Source organism: Solanum stenotomum, chromosome 4 (genome assembly GCF_019186545.1).
Source record: "Solanum stenotomum isolate F172 chromosome 4, ASM1918654v1, whole genome shotgun sequence".
NCBI lineage: Eukaryota > Viridiplantae > Streptophyta > Magnoliopsida > Solanales > Solanaceae > Solanum > Solanum stenotomum.
The window spans coordinates 4,403,998-4,426,877 of record NC_064285.1 but is presented as its reverse complement, the minus strand read 5'-3'; the positions used below and the strand labels follow the sequence as shown (position 1 = coordinate 4,426,877).

Genomic DNA, 22,880 nt, shown 5'->3' with positions numbered 1-22,880 from the left:
AGATGTGAGGATTTTTGTATCCAATATTTCACCTATAATAATTAACTCACTCTTGATCCTTTTCTATGAAGGTGTGAAGATACATATATACATAAATTTATTTTCCCATTTTCTATTAGATTTTCTATCGGTAAAAATCTTTGTTAGTTTTTGATGCCTAGTTTTATACTAGAAAAACTTGTTAAATCTTGGAAATACACTTATATCAGGTAAAATATACACAAGGTCTGACACGACTCAAGTTTTGATCAATTCCACGTAAACGTCTGTGAATAAAATATTTTCTATAAGATTTTTGACGTAAAAAAAAAAATTGTCCACCAAACATTTTATAAAACATGCTAAATTTTACTTGAAAAAGAAAATGAANTATGTATCCGAAAAACACTAAAAAAAGGGATTTTTGATAATTAATGAAAGAGTAGGGAAATGAAGTAATTTCTTTCTTATACTATGTCATTTGCCTAATTTCTGACGTAAAAAAGAAAAATTGTCCACCAAACATTTTATAAAACATGCTAAATTTTACGTGAAAAGGAAAATGAAATCATATAATGTGACAACTGACAAATAAGAATGATACTCCCTCCATTCCACTTTTATGTGACAAAATTATGAGTACATGTACCAAGAAATATTCCTACTTATCTCGTGTATCAAACGAATCAATCAACAGGGGTAATTCCGTCATCCAGAATCTCACATAAAAGGAAAATTATTAAAAAGGAAAGCATTTAATTTGGAATAATTTTCCGTAGTACCACCCCACGCGTCAGCGATCTATTGACGTCGGCACTTTTTAACAAATTTATCAAATCAAGCATTTCATTGGTACACGTGGCATTTCATTGCACAATAAAAAACCATCAGCGGTTTTCTCTTCTTCCTTTTTCGCCTTTTACATACACTTTTTCCTCAAATTGACCCGAAACGACGACTTCGCAGCCCTCATTTTTGTCTTCTTCATCGCTACAAGTAAGTTTTCTCTCTCTTTTTCCGTTCATATTCTTCTGAATGTCAACTGTAAATTCCTCCGTTTTCAAAAAGTATTTGTTTCTGGCGAGGCGGATCTAGAATTTTAAGCTTATCGGCTAACTAATAATTAAACTCATCACCTTGTTTGAATTTTGAGCTCAATAGTTTCAGCAATTTCAGTGAGTTTTAACAGATTTCAAGCATGAACTCACATCTATATTAGTAGTAGATTTGCAAATCAACTGTAAATTCCCTCGTTTTCCTCATTTCCAAAACGCTAATTGATTTCTCTCTTAAATCCATACGTTGTAGCTGTATTTCAAAATTTTGAATCAGAATACAATTGTATTCACTACTTTTTTTTTTTTTTTTTGTGATTTTAGGATCAAATTAAGTATAAAATATCGGTTTCTGGCATTTTCCTGTAGTTGCACATACAGATGGGCGGATGTAGGATTTTAATTTTATGAATTCATCACCTTGTGCAGTTCGAGTGAATTTTAATGGATAAATTAAATCTCGATTCACAAATCTAATCTACTAGTAGATTCGTGCCTATGAACGTATGTGTATGAGTATATATGTATTTCTGATTGTGTGTATATATATATGTAGAGAGAGATAGAGATCGGGCTCGATGGGGAGAGGAAAGATATTGATAAGGAGGATCGATAATTCAACGAGCCGGCAAGTGACGTTTTCGAAGAGGAGGAATGGATTGTTGAAGAAGGCGAAGGAGCTAGCGATTTTGTGTGACGCGGAGGTTGGAGTCATCATCTTCTCCAGTACTAGCAAGCTCTATGATTATGCAAACACCAGGTTCTTTCCCCTATTTCTCACACTTTTTTGTCTTCAATTAAGGTCAGATGCTCGAACTAAGTTATGTTGCTACTTTTGGTGTTTTCATTCGTCTATTAGTTAGTAAAGTTAATTTCATAAAATGTATTATCTCTTTTAACTATACGCATTTACTTCAAGTAGAAAATGCCTGGTGTTTTACGGCGTATTGAGGCACAAGCGTATAATTAAAGGAGATGAGATATTTTATGTAGTTAACTTAACTACCTCGTAGACGAATGAGTGAGCACAAACCCAAAAATATTCAAAATATGAACTGGAAATGTCTAATTGAAACACTTTATTAAGAGTTGGCGTGTTTAATTGAAACATGACTTAGTTTGAGTATTAAAATTGAATTTCATGACAAGTTTAAATGACGGGTTATGTATCAAGCCTTTTAATTAATTCGGTGTTTTATGTGTGTATATGGATAGGATCTGGGTGCTTAATCATTTTGACCTTATAAATTTGCATCTTCTTGTATTTTGAAGTAATTTATTTGGCACTAATATTCAGTTTAATGTAATGTGTTTTTCTGTTTGTTATAGAAGTTCAACAATTACTAGGATGAAGATATATTAACTCGAGATTTTATGATCCAAATAGGTCCATTTCAAAGAATATGTTTTATTTTACTACAAAGTTTTCTATTTAATTACTAGCTATGTGTAGCTTTGATATGCTAAAAGTATATTTTGGATTAAGACTTATTAGCTTTACTAGTTTCGGACATCGTGTGTCCTATATATGCAATATTTTATAAATTCGTTAGGACTATTAAAATTCAATGAAAAAATGCATGTAATGAGTACTAAAATGCAATAATCTCAAATAAATGTTACAACAATAAATTTTTTTATAGAAAATTAAATTAAAGAAGACTAATTGAGAAAAACCATAAAAAATAAACATAGAAGAAGAAAATAACATACTCATCCTTCTTAAGACTTTAATCATAACAATATATAAATGGAAAAAGAAATACAAAATTGATACATAATTTTCTAAGTTTTTGCCAACACCTTCTCTGATATCCAATCAAAAGTCAAAAGTCTTCTCTATCGAGTCAAACTAAAGCATGAAGCGAATGAAAAAATCATTTCATTTTCGTAAAGTGATAAATAATCAGACTAAGGTAGATATATCATATATTTTAGATGCTAATGGCTTCACTACTTTACATATAAAATGAAAAGGGTAATCTTGGATGTGAGCTTCATGAAACAAAAAAGATGGATTTTATATAGATAAAAATAGAGAAATACCAAAAGACATCTTAAAGTTTTAAATTACATATTTGAAGGTTATGAATATGAAAAACATGAAAGTTATGGATATTAAGCATGACAATTGAATAGGTAATTAGATACTCCCTCCGTCCCATTTTATGTGAAACAAATAAAGAAGAAAAATAATTTAAAAAATGTAGAAGATAAGAAAAAGAAGTGCAAATTAATATTTATTAATTTAAAGTATGTTTACAAGATTTAATGAAGTTTAATTTTTATTACATCAAAATCATTATATCTTACTAATTTATGTATTATTATTTATTGAATTAATATAAAATATAAATTCATTATACATAAAGTATAATGTATGCATCATTGTAATTTTATTAAATGATGATGTTAATTGTTTATTCATTGTAATTAATAAATCATTGTAATGATCATTGTTTCATAATATAATCAAATACTATTCATTATATTTTTACTAAAAACATTTAATGTATGATGGTGAGAGGATAAACTATATAAATAACATAGAAAATTTCTTCAAATCATACCCAACAATGACTTTTCTTCTAAAAGGTGTCACAAAATCAATAATGACATATTAAATATGTAAATCATTATGTGAGTATAAAAATTGTAGTTGTGGTTTGATGAAAATTTTCATTTGAAATTAAGTTAGTCAAGGTATAATTTAAACACACTCAAACGACTAACGGAATATCTTTCGGCTAACTTAGAAAAAGAAAGGAATATCAAGTGACACAAGCCAACAAACTTTTTAGATATGGAGAAGATTGTTTACAAGTAATTTCTCCAATACTAAGATCGTGCGAAAATAATTGGAGAGAATTTAGGAGAAAGTAAGAGATACAATGAATTTTTTTATATTCTTAACAAGTCTTGAGCACAACTTTTCTCAAGATTGTCTTGAAAAATTAAAGGTAAGACATGATATCCATTCATTTCGTCATTTCAAAGAGAGCGGTTCAATTCATATACACGATATGGAGATGAAATTGTGGTCCATTAAAAAAAAATAGACCAGCTCCCTATGAAAAATGTTTTTAATATGGATGAAACAAATTTGTTTTACTGGTTACTAGTTGATCATTCTCTTTCTATGAAAGGAATAAAGCAGGACAATGTAAGGCACACAATTTTTATTTGTTGCAACAAGGATAAATCTGTAAAAAATTCTTTATGGATATTGAAAAATATGCAAAGTAACATGAACTACTTGAATTATCACTATGGTGCAAATAAAAGAGCATAGATGATAAGTGTATTTTTTGATAAATATATTTGTTGATTTGATCACAAAATGCACGGTAGACGACTTTTACTTGTGGTAGATAATTGTTCAGCACATTAAAAAAATATCGACGGACTACCAAATGTTAATTGCTTTTCTTGCCACTCAACATAACATCAAAAATTCAACCTTGTGATGTTGGAATAATAAGAGCTGTCAAAATGCATCATTTTAATAGATTTTACTATATGATATGAGAAGACCATGAGTTGGAACAAATTGATCCAAGAACGATTGATATTTTGAAATGCTATCGATCTTACGATCGCGGCTTGGACGATAGATGTTCAACAAAAGACAATAGCAAATTATTTTTGACCCTGCATAGTTTGTTGTGAGAAAGAAGTCTCACGAAATTTAAATGAACCATCTTGTGAAAATGACATTATTTATGAATTTGCGGTCATGATTAAATAATCTTGATTACCACAATAAAAGGATGTTAATAGCCTGTTAGATTATCCGAATGAAAATGATACATGCTCATAGGTCTAAAGCTAAGAAGAAATTGCGGATACCAACGGAGAAACAATGTTGATGATGAAAGCTGAAGACAATACAATACAATACCTTTGGAACCATTTACGTGTAAGGAAACACTTACCGCATATAAAGCTCTTTATAAATTTTTAGTGTTGTTCAAGAAAACAACACCAATTTTTTTTGGATGTAATAAGAAAAGCTAGAGACAACTCCAGTGTTGTCTTTTCGATTTGTACTGAAAATTGTGAAATATTCCATATACAATAAGTGTTTCCTTACACGTAATTGATTTCAAAGGTATTGTATCATCTTCAACTTCATCATCAACAATGTTTTTTTCGATAATATCCACAATATTTTCTAAGTTATGGACCTCTGAATATGTAACATTTTCATCCGGATAATCCAACAGGCGATTGATTTCCATTTTATTGTGGTAACAAAGATCATTAATCATGACCTCAATGAATGTCATTTAATTTTTTCGAGGTTCATGCCTCGAATGAATTTTATAGTGTCAAATATATATTTTGTTGTTGTCTCTTGCTGACTATTTTTCGTCCAAGCCGCAATCGCAAGATTGATAGCATCCAAAACATTAATCTTTCTTGAATCAGGTTGTTCTAGCTCATAGTCTTCTAATATACTAAAGTAAAATATACTGTGATAATGCATCTTGAAAGCTCTCGTTATCCCAGTATCATAAGGTTGAATTTTAAATTTCATGTTAGGTGGCAAGAAAAATAATTCAATATTTTGTAGCCCTTTTATATTTCTTGGATGTGAGGGACTATTATCTATCACAAGTAAAATTTATCTACCATACATTTTATGATCAAATCAATGAATATATTTATCAAAAAAACATTTGTCATCTATGCCTTTTTATTTGCACCATAATGACAATTCATGCCGTTCATATTGACATTCTTAAAGCAACATGATTTTGCATATTTTTCAATAATCTATATAGATTTTTTTTCCAGATTTATTCTCATTGCAACAAATATCAACCGTGAGCCTTTTTTTGTCCTACTTTATTTTTTCAAATTATTTCGTAATAAAAGAATGATCTGTTTGTAACCTGTAAAACAAATCAGTTTCATTCATATTAAAAACACATTTCACATTGGAAACTGGTATATTTTTCCCTCACAGACTCCAATTTTATCTCCATGTCTTGTATATGATTGAAGCACTCTCCGGAATGACTAGATCCCATGTCTTAGCTTGATTTCTTAAGACAATTTTGAGAAAATTTGTGCTTAAAATCTTGTTAAGGATATAAAAGTTTCATTGTATCTCGTCTTCTCCAAAATTAACTCCCTGATTATATTCACACGATCTTAATATTGGAGAAATCACTCATAAACAATCTTTTTCATGTCTGACAATTTTATCGGCTTGAACCACTTGATATTCTTTCCTTCTCCTAAGTTAGTCGAAAGATACTCAAATGACCGTTTGAGTGTGCTTGAAATCTACCTGAACTAACTTTTAAGTAAAAATTTTCATCAAGCTATAACTGCAAATATTTTTGAGTGCATGTGAAAAGATTTTTATTTTTGTATTTACATAATGTTTTACGTACGTATTTGATTTATTATTGTTGATTTTGTGACACTTTTTTTAGATGAGAAGTCATTACTTGTACGGTTTGAAAAAGTTTCCTATAATGCTTATATAGTTTATTCTCTCACTATCATACATTGAATGTTTTTAGTAAAGGTACAATAAATAATATTTAATTATTAAGAAAGAAGGTACATTACAATGATTTACTAATTACAATGGATAATCAATGAATCATTTGATAAACAAAATCTTACAATGAATCATATATCATACATTGTACTTTATGTATGATGAGTTTATTTTCTATATTAATTCAATAAATATGATATATAAATTAGTAAGATACAATGATTTTGATGTAATCAAAATTAACCTTCATTAAATCTCAAAAACACTCTTTAAATTTATAAAAAATAATTTATCTATTAAATAATACCTCTACAAAATAACAATATTTCGTGATTCCGATCTTAGAGAGGTTTTACTATATAATATTTTGTTTAATTAATGTTATAGTGTATACGAGTGGGGATTTTATAGTGTATAGTGTAAAAAAAATTCTCGAACTCAAGGTGGAAGTAGACTAAAAAATATTTAATGCATTAGACATTTAATATAGACTAGTAAGTACTCACTTTAAATATATTTGAAATAAAAGGACAAATATTTATCCATTTTAAATTAACATCTGCTTATAAACTTTCAACAATAAATACACACTTGTTTATACTCGAACGTAATATAAACAAAAATCATTCACATTCAGATAAAATAAATTACTAAATCACTTTCAACTCCTTAAACAAAGTATTCAAGTTATTTTATTACAATTAACAGGATATACTATTGCAGACGCACATAAAAAATAACGCTAGCAAGTCAAAAATTTTAATCTCAGATTTTTCTCGGAATTTTGCAATAAAGAAATTTCAATTTTTCTAGTAAAATCTATATATATAGCACAAAACATATAAATAATGCTCTAAATATTTTCCCATCCTAGTACAATATTTTCGAAGATGTAGTTCTTTAGTAGTTTCTTGGATATGTAAAACTCTCTTTATTTAAATAATGGAATAATTGGAAGAACATCATTGATCCTTTTTGATAATGTGACATACCACTTATCTAGGAATAAAATGAAAAGACTAAAACACCACTTATTTAGGAACAAACATAGTAGTTGGGAGTTGGCAAGCACAACGTGAAAGAAATATTATAAAGAAAACTTTTAGGAGACGTTTAGTGTGAAATATAAGGAATAATAATCCTGGGACAAAATACAATATTACTTTATCCTGCATGTGTTTGGTTGGAGACTTGGAGGCGTATTAAGTAGTCATTGGATTATTTATCCCACCATTTATATCATAGTGATGAGATAAGTTATCTCATATACATAGTCGGATAACTTATCCCAGAATAACTTGTTCTCAAACAAACGACCCCTAAATGTTGGATGCTCAACAGAGATTCAAGCTCAAATTCACTCTTTTAGGCAGCTCCCAAACAAATCCAACAACAACTGAATTCAAAACCAAACATGACCAAAGAGATTAATCGAAGCTGGTTCAAGTTACTCCTTCAACAACTTGGCATGTTGATCAAAACACCACCACTAATGGGCCAGAATGTGCAAGGTAACACCAAAACAGCAAACCTGGCCAAGATTTAATAAGAAATAATACAGAAGCGTGTCCTTTAACTTAGCTCAACGGACATCTATGCCCTCCAAATTGGGTGTGCACAAGTAGGCATTTTAACTTGCATAAAAAGTTGAACAAATAAATACATGTGTCCTATGTGGCAATTCGTGTCCTACGTGTATTATGTTAGGTAGGATAAAACATGTGTCTACTTGTTTAATTTTATATAAGTTTAAGTGTTTACTTGTGCACACACAAGGAAAGAGGGCACACATGACAACTGAAGTTAAGTTGAAGAACATATTTATGGATTATGCCATTTAATAACTCACACCTTGAGGCACCAGCAAGAGACATAATAGAGAAGACGGTGTCCGCATGAAGGTCGCTTGTTGCACACTCAACTCCTTCGTATGGTGGCGGTGATACAAAGTTGTCACTCCTTGGAGGTGATCCAAGAAACCCGAACTCTTTTCTGAAAAGCAACTAGAAAAGATATGAAAATCTTGATCCATGATGGTTCTGATACAATGCAGTGCAATAGGCTGAATTACTTGTGTGTTTCTATTCATGCGTATACAATGCAGTGCAATACTATACATGCTTATTTATAGATTTTACATTCTGTATCCAAGAGTTGTATATTGTTCTGTGTTTTTACACCACATTTATGCTTTGTTCATGTCCGATGATGACACTGAATTACATACTTGCTCAGCGGTTTGTGTTTCTCCTTCGACAACTGTGCAGAGTTTGTCTCCATTTAGCCCTCGAGAAAGGTTTAAGGCTGGCAATGATCATAGGTTCTCTGCAAAAAAGTATTGCTATAGAAGTACTTATACAACCAAATATTGAACCATAACCTTGAGATCTCTCAACCAGAGGCGTATCCAGGATTTTGAGATGATGGGTGCACTGTTATAAAAATGTTGATCTATGATATAAATTTGATCGGTTTGACATTTAGGATTTTACTACTGAAAATCGTTAAAGTTTTTAAATTATAGGTCTAAAATTAATTCTTATATATATATATATATATATATATATAGCAGTTACCAGAGAAGTGTAACCTAATTTTAGAAAGAAAATAAAACAAGATAAATATAAAATTCAAATTTCTAACCTCGCGGAGAGAGGTGCACCCAGTCATAATCGCATTATGTGATACTTCAAGTGTGGGTTCACACATCTATATTTCAATTTTTTTTAATAAAGGCCAAAAATATAACACTACTATATATGATCTCGGGAGGGGACCATGGGTTCACGTGAACCCAGTGACCCCCCCTTAGATACGCCTCTGCTCTCAATATTATGAATTAGAATTGGAATTCTCCACCATATAATGAGGAAATTTGTAAGGAGGCTCATGAACTATTCTACTAAAAGTTGCTACATTTTGCGGGTTTCCCTTGTCATCAAAAAAAAAAAAAAAAAGTTGCTATATTTTGCATTTGACTTCTATGATGATAAAGAAATCGAACTGCTAGGTTATAACAACTTTATGATACTGTGATGATCAATGCAAATGACTACCTTTCAGTATGTACATTTGAAAAATCTAAACAGTTTTACTATTTTGACAGTATGAAATCAGTGATTGAAAGATACAACAAAGCAAAGGAAGACAACACTAATAAATTGGGAGATCCAAGTTCTGAGGTCAAGGTAAGTTTTGCTAGCTAATTTGCAGTCACCTATCAAAGGATATAATGCATAATAGTTTCTTGGATACTTGCTTTCTCCCGTGAACTGTACATTATTTATGAAATACCAAAAGGAACTTCATATCTTCTATAGGCTATTTGACTTCCCAAGAGAACAGAACACTAGTCGTCCGACTTGCAGAGAAGGAGGATAGGACTTAACAACACGTTATACTGGTATCAAGCTACTTTTTGACAGTGTAAAAGAATGAGGACTTCACAGCACATTCTTTCATGCATTTGTAGTCTTCTTCTTGTTTGTTTTGTGCACTATTAGCATGCATACATCTTATTGGTGTCTTTACTATATAAGCCTTTCCTTGTTTGAGTGTTAACCTTGTTCTATATACCTACATCCGGATTTATTTTGACATTTATAGCATCTAAGTTTAAGATGCTCAGAACTGTTCGTAACAAGCACAAGTAAACGGGTAGGTCAGGAGGACAGAAAGTCCTAGAATCTATAGACAGTAGTAAAGCTGCCAGCAGACTAGTAGTATTATACGATAATTCTTGAGGACAATCTATACTTGCAAAATTAACCAAAATGAATTGATTCCATGAACTTGGATCCCAATTCCACAGAAATCGGATGCCAGAAGTTGCATGGTATTCCAATTCTACCTCTCTTAGTTGTACCTGTGAACTAGATCCATTCCATGAACTTGGATCCCAGGGTTGTTGGATTATGGTTCTAATATATGATGACAAGAACATGCACATGCATGAAAGGATGTGTCAACAGTTGATTCCACTAACAAAGTGGGCGGAGAAAATGGAAATTCTCATTAGCAGATATCTGTTCTACCATCCCCATTTGAACCTTCAATTATGGAGAAAAGGAGAAATCATCTAAAGATGGAACCTTTGATGAAGACCAATACAACTAACAAAGGTTTAGCTTTGTGGCCATAGGACAGAGATTTCGAATTGGGAACATGCATATCTTCCTCTAATGGAAGTACAACAAGAGAAGGTAAAGGATGGTACAAGGACGAGAGTAACTAGGACAAAAAATAACTTGTTAGTTAAGATGCAGAAAAGTAAAAATGTATTCACAGTTGACAGCTACAAAGATGGTGGGCCAAGAAGGAAGATTTTTTAATAACAAGAAGAAACATCATAAACAAAGTCTGGAAAATCGTTTCATCTGAAAATTTTACAGGTTTACTTTATCAAGTCCACTTTATTTCGCTATGGGACCTGAAACAACATTCAAAAACCACATCCGAAAAAGACTTGTAACATCTATGAACAGGTAAGTAAAAAGAGTAGTCAAGATATTCCCCTTAAAAGGCACTCAAATGTTTGATAATAAGATAATTTCATCTTTAGCGTGAATAACTATTGGCATTGTCATTTAAGTATACAATATGTAGGGCATCTCAGAGAGGGATTAGAACATTCATGATAGCACAGGGCAGGAAGTTTGATGAACAACTGCAGGTTTAGCAACTGCATTTAGCAATTGGGACAGGGACTCTGGGAAACTTGATGGCTTCCCACAAAAGAGATACACACTTAAGATGTGTCAATCAAGAACCTTAATCTCCATTAGGAATTAAGAAGTATTGACAATATTTTGCAACAGTTATCCTGGATTATGACCATTAGGGCCACTCCATTTCCTTAACGGTGGAACTAAACTTTATACCAAGATGACAATAAACATGGAGCTGTCACAAACTTGGCCACTCTTCTTGCAATAACATAATGACATTCTGGGATATCACTGGTTGAAGGTCTTTGATTCAAACAACAGTATCCAGCTCTACAAGTCTACAACCAATCTTAGCCTAGTCATGTCATCTTTCTGCTATTTCGAGATTAATCATCTAATCCTTCTTTGCAATTGTTTCAGGGTCAGACGGTCTGTTCTTTAGATTATGAGAAGAAGCAAAGGAATAAAAATTTCCATAAAAAAATAGTTCGTTCTGCTTTACCGATCAGTATTCAATGGTGCAGGTCAAAACATAGGTGAAGATTATGTGATTAGAGGGAAAAGAATAGAAACTTTGGACCTTCCCACTTTCAGAAGTTGCATGGCCCGGATACTACTTCCAAACTAAAGTGAGGTACCAGTCTATTGAATAACTATACATAGATCTCAGCATAACACATCTATTCCTGTGTTCAGAGGATTCTTTTATCTGGCCGAGTGCCTTAGTAGTTCAGTTAGAGCATGGAATCTGGAAATGGTTGGTCTGCATTTTCTGGTATAGATTGATCACAGAAGCAGCTCTTGAACCCTCATAATCAGGTGTCTTTTAACCCAAATATGACTGCTCAGTGCTGACATGATTTATCACATAGCTTAGATTTGTGCTCAGATGTTAATCCCACCATCATGGCAGCTACTGCTCATCGGATATCTAAGGAACATACTTATAAGTTATTACAGTACACAAATTCGAGTATGAGCATCTCGTTGGAACTAGGGAATGAGTTCTAATTGGGGTTCCAAGTCCTAATTTCCTGTTCAAGAAAAGCAGAAAGGTTTACATGAATCTAAGTGATTCAGCTTAAGCCAACACCATGGGTACAAGAATGCAGTTAGGTCTTCTGCAATATAAAAACAACGTGCTACACATTATTCTTGATATGCAGGAAAATTAAGCCCCTGCTAACATTACCTTCAAGAAATATAGCTAGACAAATTGCACAGCTAGTTTTTTGTGAAGATGGCACATTTAACTTGTCGTAATCTAGAGCTACATCTGAACTCAAGAGATACAATCCTCCAGACCGTATTCCCATTATAAGTCATACCATCATTTGACTCAAATGTCAATTCCTTTCAACTGACTGAAGATGCAATAACTTCCGGAAATGCAAAAATGATTAGTTGAAGGAAATCCGAGCTCTCACGATACACACCTGGATGCATGCCAATCCTATGTCTGGTACTCAAATACCAATAAACTAATGAATGGAAGTGCCAGCATTTAGAGACAGGGATACTGGTTATGTAGGAGCTAGCACGGGCAAAAACATAAGCTGAAAGACTCCCTTTATCTCAAACTGAATATCTTCATGCATAGTAAATGTTGACAGTAAGAACTATGCACATATTACTTGGAAATCATATATGGAGAAAATTAACTCACTAGAACGAGAATGGGTTTGTCAATGTTGGCTTCAATACAACATTAAAGAACTACGTATTAAACTCAAAATCTTAAACTAATATACGGAATACCCCTGAACCTCTATCAACACCTGTGAATGCCCTTGAGTTAAGGTCATTTTATAAACTAAATAGTGAACACTCATTTACCAAACCAAAAGGTTTATATAAGAGTCCTTTACTTTGTCGTGCTGTCTCAGAGCAGTGAAAGTTATAGTCATCCCATTCCAAGCCACCAGGGGTTCTATTTCGCACCACCAGATGTGGTTGCAATCTTAAGTTGTATTACACGAGGTGAATGAAAGTATTAGATGAGGAACCAATAGTGTAAATTGTCATACAAAATTCAAACATGATTGTAAAAGGACAAATAATTTTACAAAAACGAAAGATATTATAGTTTATTTGCTTCTCATAAGGTACGTTTGTTTTTTGGTTAACGTGATGCAAATTCATGAAAGCAACAGTAGCTCATTATTTTCTTCAACACATATTGAAAGGTTATTATGGTTTTTTGAAAACAAAGAGATATTTTTCTTTTGTTTGCTTTGGATATGGTATGGTTTTGTTTTGGTTAATTTGATGCTAATTTTAGAAAGCAACAGCAGCTCATTATTGTCTTCAAACCATTTTTGAAAGGCTTGTTATGGTTTTTGATATGTGAAGCGATATTATCAAACCATTTCTGAAAGGCTCATTCTATTGATTTCTCTTTTATTGATAATCCAAGCTACTGAAATTTACTAATACATCTTCTTGTTGCAGTTTTGGCAAAGGGAAGCTGCGCTGCTGAGGAAACAACTAGAGAACTTGCAACGGAATCATCGGTAAGCTCTTTCACCCCAATTAGCATAATTATTCAAGTTCTGAGTGAATGACTTATTAAACTACCAATAGGACTAAACCCAAAGGCAACAGACAGAATATTGGAAAGAGAGATAGCTGAAAACTTTCTGGCAGCATACATCCCCAGAATAGTGGCAGGAAAGAGATGTGATACCACCAGAGATTACCCCATGAACACTGATGAGATAAGTAAAAATTAGTAAAAGAAAAAACCTTTGGTAGAGGTGGATATTGTCAAAGTTAGACAGCTCGACGAGAAAGTGGCTTAGGTCTCTGCTATAATCTTGGAGACTCTCATAACATGAAAGTATACGAGAGATATTCTAAAACAGAGTTGTTATATTCAGAAGAATATACACATACCTATGATGCAATATGACTAACACCAAAGGTGGAGCTGAAGCTTATGGATCCGGGATTCTAGTCGTATAAATTCATTGGGTTCTAAATTAATAATTTGCACATATTAAATAAACTTTTTAATACAAATACAAGGTTGTACCAAAGCTATTGGATTCGCTGAACCTATTACAGAAGCACTAGCTCTCCTCTTGACTAACACTAACATTCTACCACATGTTGCATAACAATAATATCATATTGTATTGTGGGTTTCTGTGGGAGCTCAAATTATCGAGCTCATCATACCAAAACACCATGAATTGGGTAGCTATAGCCTCTTCTTTTTTTCCTAAGCCGTTAAACACATGCTTGCAGTCATAGTCATTTTAACCATGGATTTATGTTAAAGGCGTAAATTGGCTTAAAAGATTGTTTCTCCGGCAGAAAAATGATGGGTGAAGAGCTATCTGGATTGAATGTCAAAGAATTACAAAACTTGGAAAAGCAACTTGAAATGAGTCTGCGTGGTGTCCGTCTGAAAAAGGTTTGAGCTTTCACCTCCAAATCTGCAGCATATTATTTGTATAAATAACACTGACATCTCTGATTTCTGTAGGACCAAATTCTGGTTGAAGAGGTACAAGAACTAAACCGAAAGGTCAACCCGTAACTACAACCACTTCTTGTCATTTATTATAAAAAATAATAATTTAACAAGCTAACTTCATCTGTTTCTTTGCAGAGAAACTTCAGCCATCAAGAAAACAAGGAACTTTATAAGAAACTAGACCTTGTTCGTCAAGAAAATATGGAATTGTATAAGAAGGTATCAATATATATCTCTAGAAAAGATTTCGCTTATGCTAGTAGATAATAATTTCCTTCTAAAAGATCAAGACAAAAACTCTAGTCACTCTGCTCCAAAAGAATTTCTACATCTTCTGTCGAAAATCAGGTTTATGGAACTAGAGAAGCAAATGCAGTGAGCAGAAATGCCATGAGTTCAAACAGTTTAAGCGTCAACGAGGGCCCTCTCACACCTCTTCATCTCCAGCTAAGCCAACCACAGCTACAGCACTATGAAATGCCAGGAACTACAAAGTTGAGGTAATTTTCGCGTTAATATAATTTCAAAGCAACAAATAAACTCTCATTATTGGGATTCTTGACTCTTGTCTTACTGAAAAACTGCAGGCTGTCACTGCATTAGTGGAGAATATGCACACTATGCCATTAACCTCTCTTCTCGACCAAGTGTTCCAACTCACAAACATATGTTTAAATTATTAAAGACCAGTATTGTCAAATGCACGCTTAAGTCCTGAAATGAGGCACAAAACGTGTTGACCGCTTCGCCTCGCGTAATGCGTGTTATTAGTGTCGTCATCAATGTTCTAAGATATACTTTTCTTTGTCAATGAACCTCTTCTAAAGGGGTGACACTAAGTTGTTCATATATTTGTAATTCATGCCTATAGTTATTAGTCTTGGACTTAACATATATATTTGTATTAGTTTCTCCCTTTGAGCCTTTTTTCATTGAAGCCCCACACTTTATTTGCGCTTAAAGTCCCATCGGACCTTAAGAGTTCTTTTGTGCTTTTTGCTTTTGATAACACAGTTAAAGACTCGTCTAGAATCCGTTGATGTCAGGGAAAAATGGTCAACTGACCTGATCATTGCAAGGATGTTTGCCTGCATCGAATATCTACCGAACAACCACCCAATCTAATGTTCCTTAACTGTTTTGATAGTTCATGCTTGTGATGCATATGCCTTTAAGTTAGCAATGCTTGTGATCTAAGATTCAATTTAACTTCGACGATTAATGAAACTGATTCACAATAACCAAAAGATGTCAGAAAACTAATTAGGACATGGAATTCTACAAGAAAGGAAAAATATACAAAGCAAGAAGAAAAGAAGCAAAATATTATATACTTCTAAAACATGGATACATTACTTATATAGTCATTGAATGATCAAGTCAATACATCAAACTAAACTTCATAGAACATTACAAAAAAAAAATTACATTATGTGGGGGATTACCTTATCCTTATTGTGAGAACTGAGAAATATTTATACAAGTTAAGGTTACTTAAGAATCTACAATGACATAAGTTAGGGGTTAACTTCCTATAAGAAGATAATTTTGTACAAACATATACACTTTTAAGAGCGCGACAAATAATAACAATAGTGAAATCTTCAATGATATTGTTGCGCATGAACTTGATCAACTCAAAGAGGGACGTGCAAGTTTGAGAAGAACACAACTACTGTTATAGTGAAATCAACACAAAAGGACATTCTTCCACAACTATATATATATACACCGTCACACATGAGTCTGACCAGCTCAAAAGACATCCTTCATCAACAACTATATATATCGTTGGCCTGATCAACAACCATATCAACCTGGTGCACACATGACCTTGATCAACTCATCAAGCATGACCAAGTCCAAAACGAGCACGTCAATGCAAAGGACATCCTTCAACCGCGATGCCTTTAGCAGTAGGACAACTAGCCAAACCACAATATTCTCCACCAGTACCCCACCAATCAAGTTTAATATTATCAAGGAAGAAATATATAAAAACTCCCATAAATGCCAATCCAGCATCCAATGCAGCTGAGAGCACATAATTATACTTTTGCCACCACTTCTTTTGGTATTTGAAAATGAAGTAATTGAATATAATACCAAAGAAAATCCAACTATTGAAGTTCAAAGGTGTTGCTGGAGGCATATTTGCAGTTGCACCTAAAAGTACTGGAATGTTAATCAATTTAATCCAACTTTGTTTTGGGAATGCTTTGTGTAACAACCATACTACAATTGGTGCAAATAAACCACCAAGAAAGAACCAATTTTGTTTACCATAGTTTCCAAGTTCACCAAACATTCTTTTAGGTCCTACTAAACCCCATATAACCGATGCATCGAAAAATACGCGATTTCCTGGACATGTCCATGGACTATTTACTGGGAGTAATGCATCTTGGCATATATTATCAATGTTTGTAAGTAGCCACCATGCTACAGTCATGTTTATTGTACCAGCAATCAATGTTCCAAGCAACTATTTCAACAACAACAAAAAAATTCAGCTTATTGAATATCATGTACAGTACTACAATAAAATAAGTAACTACGAATTAGACATACTGCACTATCATATATATTATTATTACCTATACTTTTAATAGATTACGTATCTTAACACTAATTAAGAGTTTCCTATGTAATAATACATGTATTTTTGCTACCAGATACAAAAAAAATAGGGAGAGAGGTGAGCGAGATTGGGGAGGGAGGGCGAGTGAGATTCGTATGTATACTAGATACATGCGAATCACACTAAATGCACACTAGATACATGTATATGTATGTATCTGGAGTGACTCACATGTATCTGGGGAGAGTGGCGAGCGAGATGGGAGAGAGGCGAGGGAGGAGAGTGAGATTTGCTATGTATCTCATATACATGAGAATCCACTTGGATACAATGTATCTAGAACAAATTACACCTAAATTTGACCCTATATATCTGAGATAAATGTATCTGGACGTATCTAGAGGCACCAAAATCTGGTAAGATACGTAATATTGCAAACTAGAGTGTATCTAAGTAATTAGCTCCTAAACTAATAAGATTTATGTAAGTCAGTGGGTATGAGTTGAGGTATCTAGAGGCATGGTCCCACTGAAAGTTGAGGTGTTCAACTGCATGTGTGCCAATGGAAGTCAAATTAAAGTGTCTATTATGTCACGGACTTAGACTTCAACTATCGCTCAGTGCAACGAGTCAGGACATATAAAAATAGTAAACGAGGAAAAAAATAAGTAATTTAATTAATTAATTAATTAATTAATATAATACCTGAACAATGAACATAGATCTTGGAGGAATCTTCATATAATGTCCTAGCTTAAAATCCGATAAAAATGAAACAGCTTGTGCCATACTTATATACCCAAATGTTTTAAAACAAACATTGGCTATTGGTTTCCCTGGAATTATTAGACCAATAATATATTCTGTGATCACATTTAATCCTGGTGTCTGTCATCTCAAGCAAAAATTTGTTTAGTAAAAAAATATTCAATGCACCAAAAAATTAATAATTAAATTAAAATTATACTGAACATGTTGTTATCGTAATATACAATCTAATAATTATCATGTTTGTTTAGTCAAGAAAACTTAATCGAGCCAACGAACAATTGGATTTAACTTATGTACACTTACAATGTGAGAACATTCACATTATTATTATTATTACTTCGTATATTTTAGATGACCTTATAATATAATATTCTTTTATACTTTGAGTATGTAAACGTTAAACTCAAAGCAATTTTACACTTATAGTCTCACAAAATATTGAGACAATAATAGAAAATGACAATCTAATTAATTATTACCCTCTCTGTTTCAATTTATCTGTCTTTTTTTTGTCTCCACTTGACATGTTTAAAACCAAGATTCAAAATTTTTCTTTACTTCTTAAATTACGTGTCAAGTACTCAAAATCAGTGATGGAGTCAGGATTTTCACTAAAGAAGTTCAAAATATGAAGAAGTCCAAGGACCAAGAGTTCAACATCTACTATAAATATATACATAATTAAACTTTGTGTATTAAGTCAAAATCAGACAAACAAATTGAAACGGAACAGAGAGAGCGCATTAATTACTTACCATGTTTGTTGTGGCTGTGATGATGCTTATAGGGAGAGTGAAAATCAAGGCAATGGCAGCAGCAAAAATAAGACCCCACCATGGAAGTTGAACTTGATCAACCCACACAATGCAAAGTATAAGTGATAAAACCAATGAAATTACAAGCATTCCATGAAACCACCAGCCAGGAATGTCTGGATATTTTTTCATGAGTTTTGTGTGGATATCATCAGATTTTCCTGATTTATGTGAAGCTCTAAATCTAGAAATTATTTCCCTGTACAAATTAACAAGTACTATGAGACTTTCCGGCGCAAATTCGAATGAAATTAGGTTTCAATACAGATATCAGACACTGGGTGGAAAATTAAAAAATTTAGTATGTTCTTAAAGAAATAATGAATGATATGAATATTTTACCATGATATTCATATTTAATCAATGTTTAGTACGTAATAGGTCTTGAAAAATGATTTGAAGAAAAAGTAATTAATGTTAAGGGTAAAATATGAAAAAAAAAATAGTTTTTCCTGCTATGTTAAAAGTGACAAATAAAAATGAAATGTTTTTTTTAAAATGTACATTTGCAAAGTAACAATTGTGTTTAACTAACCCATTTGAAAATATTTTTGTCAATTAGAGCAACAATTTGTGTTTATTAAAAAATAAAAATTAGCAACGGATAATTGGTAGCTAAACAATAAAATGTATCACTAATCCTTTTTATCAAAAAAAAAAAAAAACCTGCTTAACTAAGAACAATTTAGCAACGAAATTTGAAGCTAAAAGTATTTCTAGAAAAAATAAAAACGACTACTCAAAAAAATACTCATTTTCCCTCCGTAAAAACTTGGTTAAAACACTTCAAATCTCATCAAAATAAACACTTTGACTTTTCAACAGCTCAACAAAACAAACTATTATTATAAAAAAGAAGACTTTTCAACAGCTCGATAGAACAAACTATTATTATAAAAAAGAAGACTATTCAACAGTTCAACAGAACAGACTATTATTATAAAAAAAAAGAAAGAAGACTTACTTTCCATTGAAGAGAGCAACTTGAGTGAGAGTAGCAATAACAGCAGCAAAATTCAATCCATAAGTAAGTGCAAAAAAAGTGCTTATATTAATCCTTCCTTGTTTCCCATAAGCCACTTCATCCAACTCAAATTTGTCATTAACAATTCTGTTAATATCATACTTTTGTCCTTGAGCATTAAACAAATGTGAAGACAATATTGGAAATGTCTTTGCATTGTAAATATCAAATCCCCAATATGAAATTGGTATCAGTACATAAACCACAGTGACATATCCCACTATAACATTGATGATTGCAAATAATGGACAAACTAATGGGCTTCCAAGATATGATGCTACAACTGACCAGTCAAATGTAAATGATAATATCCCAAGCCCTTTCATTCCTGACCCAATTTGATGTGCTATGACTGATTTTGGGTAGAAAAGGCATAGTAATGAAATGTTTGATAATGTTGGGAAGAGAAATCCAGGAACAATGTACCAAATGAAGCTACAAGCTAGAACTACTAAGAAGAATTTTCCTCTTGAGCTTTTACCATTTGCGTCTTTTTCATGTAGTGCCCTGTACAAAATTTCATATGTAAATTAACGTGATATGAATTTAAATTAATCAGGTATTTAAGTAGTACCGCACATCAAATAGTTACCTGAAAAGAGAGACTAGAACCATATTACCAGGCCACCACATTTCTGCAGGGTCTACAACATACTTCCTCATTATCCCTGCCCATCCATACCCCAAAACCTGATCAAATACACCATGTTAGGTTAATAGGTATGAAGTGTAATATTTTTTAAAAAAATGAATATTTTTGCCACGTGGACATTTTTTAAAAAGTTACAAGAGGACTTGGCCTTAGTCTCTGATTACAACACAAGGATAAGCGCGATTTTATCCTTCAAAAAGAGGGAAGGTGAAGCTAGAAAATTAGACATTCCACCCCTCGCCACATGGACATTCCTATTACCTTAATAGTTATTGGAGTTGGGCCAAAAACCTACATGGGTTTCAAGAAATCTCCTATACGCTTTCGTCCCAACTCTAGTTGACTAGTAGAGTCAAAACTTCGTGAAGTGTGAAACTTTCCAACTTAAATACTAGATTTTGTTCGTGTGTTCAATCTCCCATGCAACATATAAATCATGCGAAATTCTCTTTACTAATTTGTTGTGTAATGCAAGTCGAAAAAGAAAAGTGTAATGCATGTATAGACACACGTGTGAAGAGTCTCAAATCATCCCTTTAAGGGATCAGTAGTCTCTTTAACATGGTTTGGACAATTCTCCCCTCTTAAACTACCTTTTGCGAATGAGTCAAGCTTAAGATCTATTTCTTTAACATGGTATCAGAGCAAAATCCTTCCTAATTCTCATTTATGACATTAGCCCTCTTATCCACACACACTAAATGTCCAGCTTTGAACGTGAGAAGTCTCACATCGGTCCTTTAATACGTTTTGGACAATTCTTACCTATTGAACTACCTTTTAAGGTTCATTTCTTTTAACCACATTAAGAACATACCATATGTTATTTTGATGGAATTAAGGATGAAAATTACCTGAGTGGTAACAACAAGAACCCAACCAGCCACAAATGATATATTCCTCAAATAAAATGCCTTAATAATAGTCACAATTGAAACAGCATAAGCTGTCCCAGCACCACAATTTGCAAATATCGAAATCAAAACATGTTCTTTCATGTTAAATGGTCCTGGATTCAACGAAAACTCCCATGATCCTATCTTAAATTTCCTCGTAGGCAACACTTTAGCCATGATTTTTCCCAGTGGCAACGCCGCGATCTGAACAGTTATCATACTTATGCTCAATGGTTGTGTCCGATAACTGAAGAATGTATTGAGAAATGCAAGAATTGCACACGACAGGAGTCCGAGGAACCACATACGGAATGTCCATACTGGTAGAGTCGTGTCGTCCTGATTTGACACTGTCAACCTGGTTGTCGAGACATAATATAATTAAGTAAATAAAATTAATATAAGTAGCTATAAAGAATTTGTTTTTCTATCCATTTTATATGAACATGTTTTATCTAGGAAGTTGTGATATTTATGTAGCGATAAAATCATGTTTTAAACATTCCACCGTATTTGTAAGGCTATAATTGGAACTTGTGATTTTTGTGTGGCTATAAAATGTCATTAATGGTGTGTTCGGTATGATGGAAAATGTTTTTCAAAAAAGTGAGTCGGTTTCTGACTTATTTTTTTTAATGTTTGGTATGTTAGCAAAAACTGTTATCCTAAAAATATTTGTGTATAATCTAGAGAAACAATATGGGAGGTCAGGGTTGAGGGTGAAGATGAGGTGTCTTGGAGGGCGAGGACGATAGAAACAATATATATTCTGAAATGTCACTTGTGAAATTGTTTTCCCTGCTTCTATTAGGAAGTTTTTTTTCCTTATTTTTAAAGAACTTGATTTTCAAAAAGCAATTCAAACTTTTTGACCAATCGAACACGAAAAAATTTAAAAATATTTTCCTCCATACCAAACAGAAATACAAAACTTGAAGTTAATCATTTCAAAATAGATAAGGTCATTCTTTTTTGAAATAGGTTAAAATATAAAACAACACCATACAAAATGGGACATAACAAAGTAATTAAAACTTTGCTATCAAATAATTTAATGTTTCAAATGAGATGATTACACAATTCAAAACGCACCTGACTTGTTCTATCGGAGAATTTTCATCTTCATGAATTTCTTCTTCAAATTCATTTTCTACGTCTTTCTCGACTCCCATGGCTTCAGTTACAATCAAATGATGTTAATTAGAGTCAAAAAGAAAAAAAGAGAATTTTTAAACTCTTCTTAATTTTTTTTTTCCTTTTGGTATTTTGAGTTATTCAAATTGTTCTCTTTCTATGTTGACAAATTTTCTAGAAATTTCTTTTCTATCAAACACACGAAATTTGGGAAAACTATTTTTGTCCTTGTGACACCCTCGCGTATAACCCCTGATCAAAGTTGAGTGATTTTTTCGTTACACAAATTTTTACAAAGATTTTGAAT

General features: G+C 32.5%; 2 protein-coding genes across 2 annotated transcripts; one reads left to right on the top strand and one right to left on the bottom strand.

Moving 5' to 3' along the window:
• Positions 1-1,594: 1,594 nt before the first annotated feature.
• On the top strand, positions 1,595-15,637 carry LOC125862557 (MADS-box transcription factor 23-like). The gene is made up of 8 exons (XM_049542665.1): positions 1,595-1,794; positions 9,659-9,740; positions 13,671-13,732; positions 14,538-14,637; positions 14,710-14,751; positions 14,836-14,919; positions 15,049-15,200; positions 15,288-15,637. Exons 1-8 carry the CDS (start codon positions 1,613-1,615, stop codon positions 15,301-15,303), a joined length of 720 nt encoding a protein of 239 aa, XP_049398622.1. The 5' UTR covers positions 1,595-1,612; the 3' UTR covers positions 15,304-15,637.
• Positions 15,638-16,505: 868 nt separating this feature from the next.
• On the bottom strand, positions 16,506-22,660 carry LOC125863214 (oligopeptide transporter 2-like). The gene is made up of 7 exons (XM_049543383.1): positions 22,532-22,660; positions 21,398-21,797; positions 20,484-20,581; positions 19,832-20,398; positions 18,808-19,066; positions 17,987-18,169; positions 16,506-17,185 (listed from the first exon to the last, which is right to left on the bottom strand). The coding sequence occupies exons 1-7, from the start codon at positions 22,609-22,611 to the stop codon at positions 16,577-16,579; spliced, it is 2,196 nt and encodes a 731-aa protein (XP_049399340.1). The 5' UTR covers positions 22,612-22,660; the 3' UTR covers positions 16,506-16,576.
• Between the last annotated feature and the right edge of the window lie 220 nt (positions 22,661-22,880).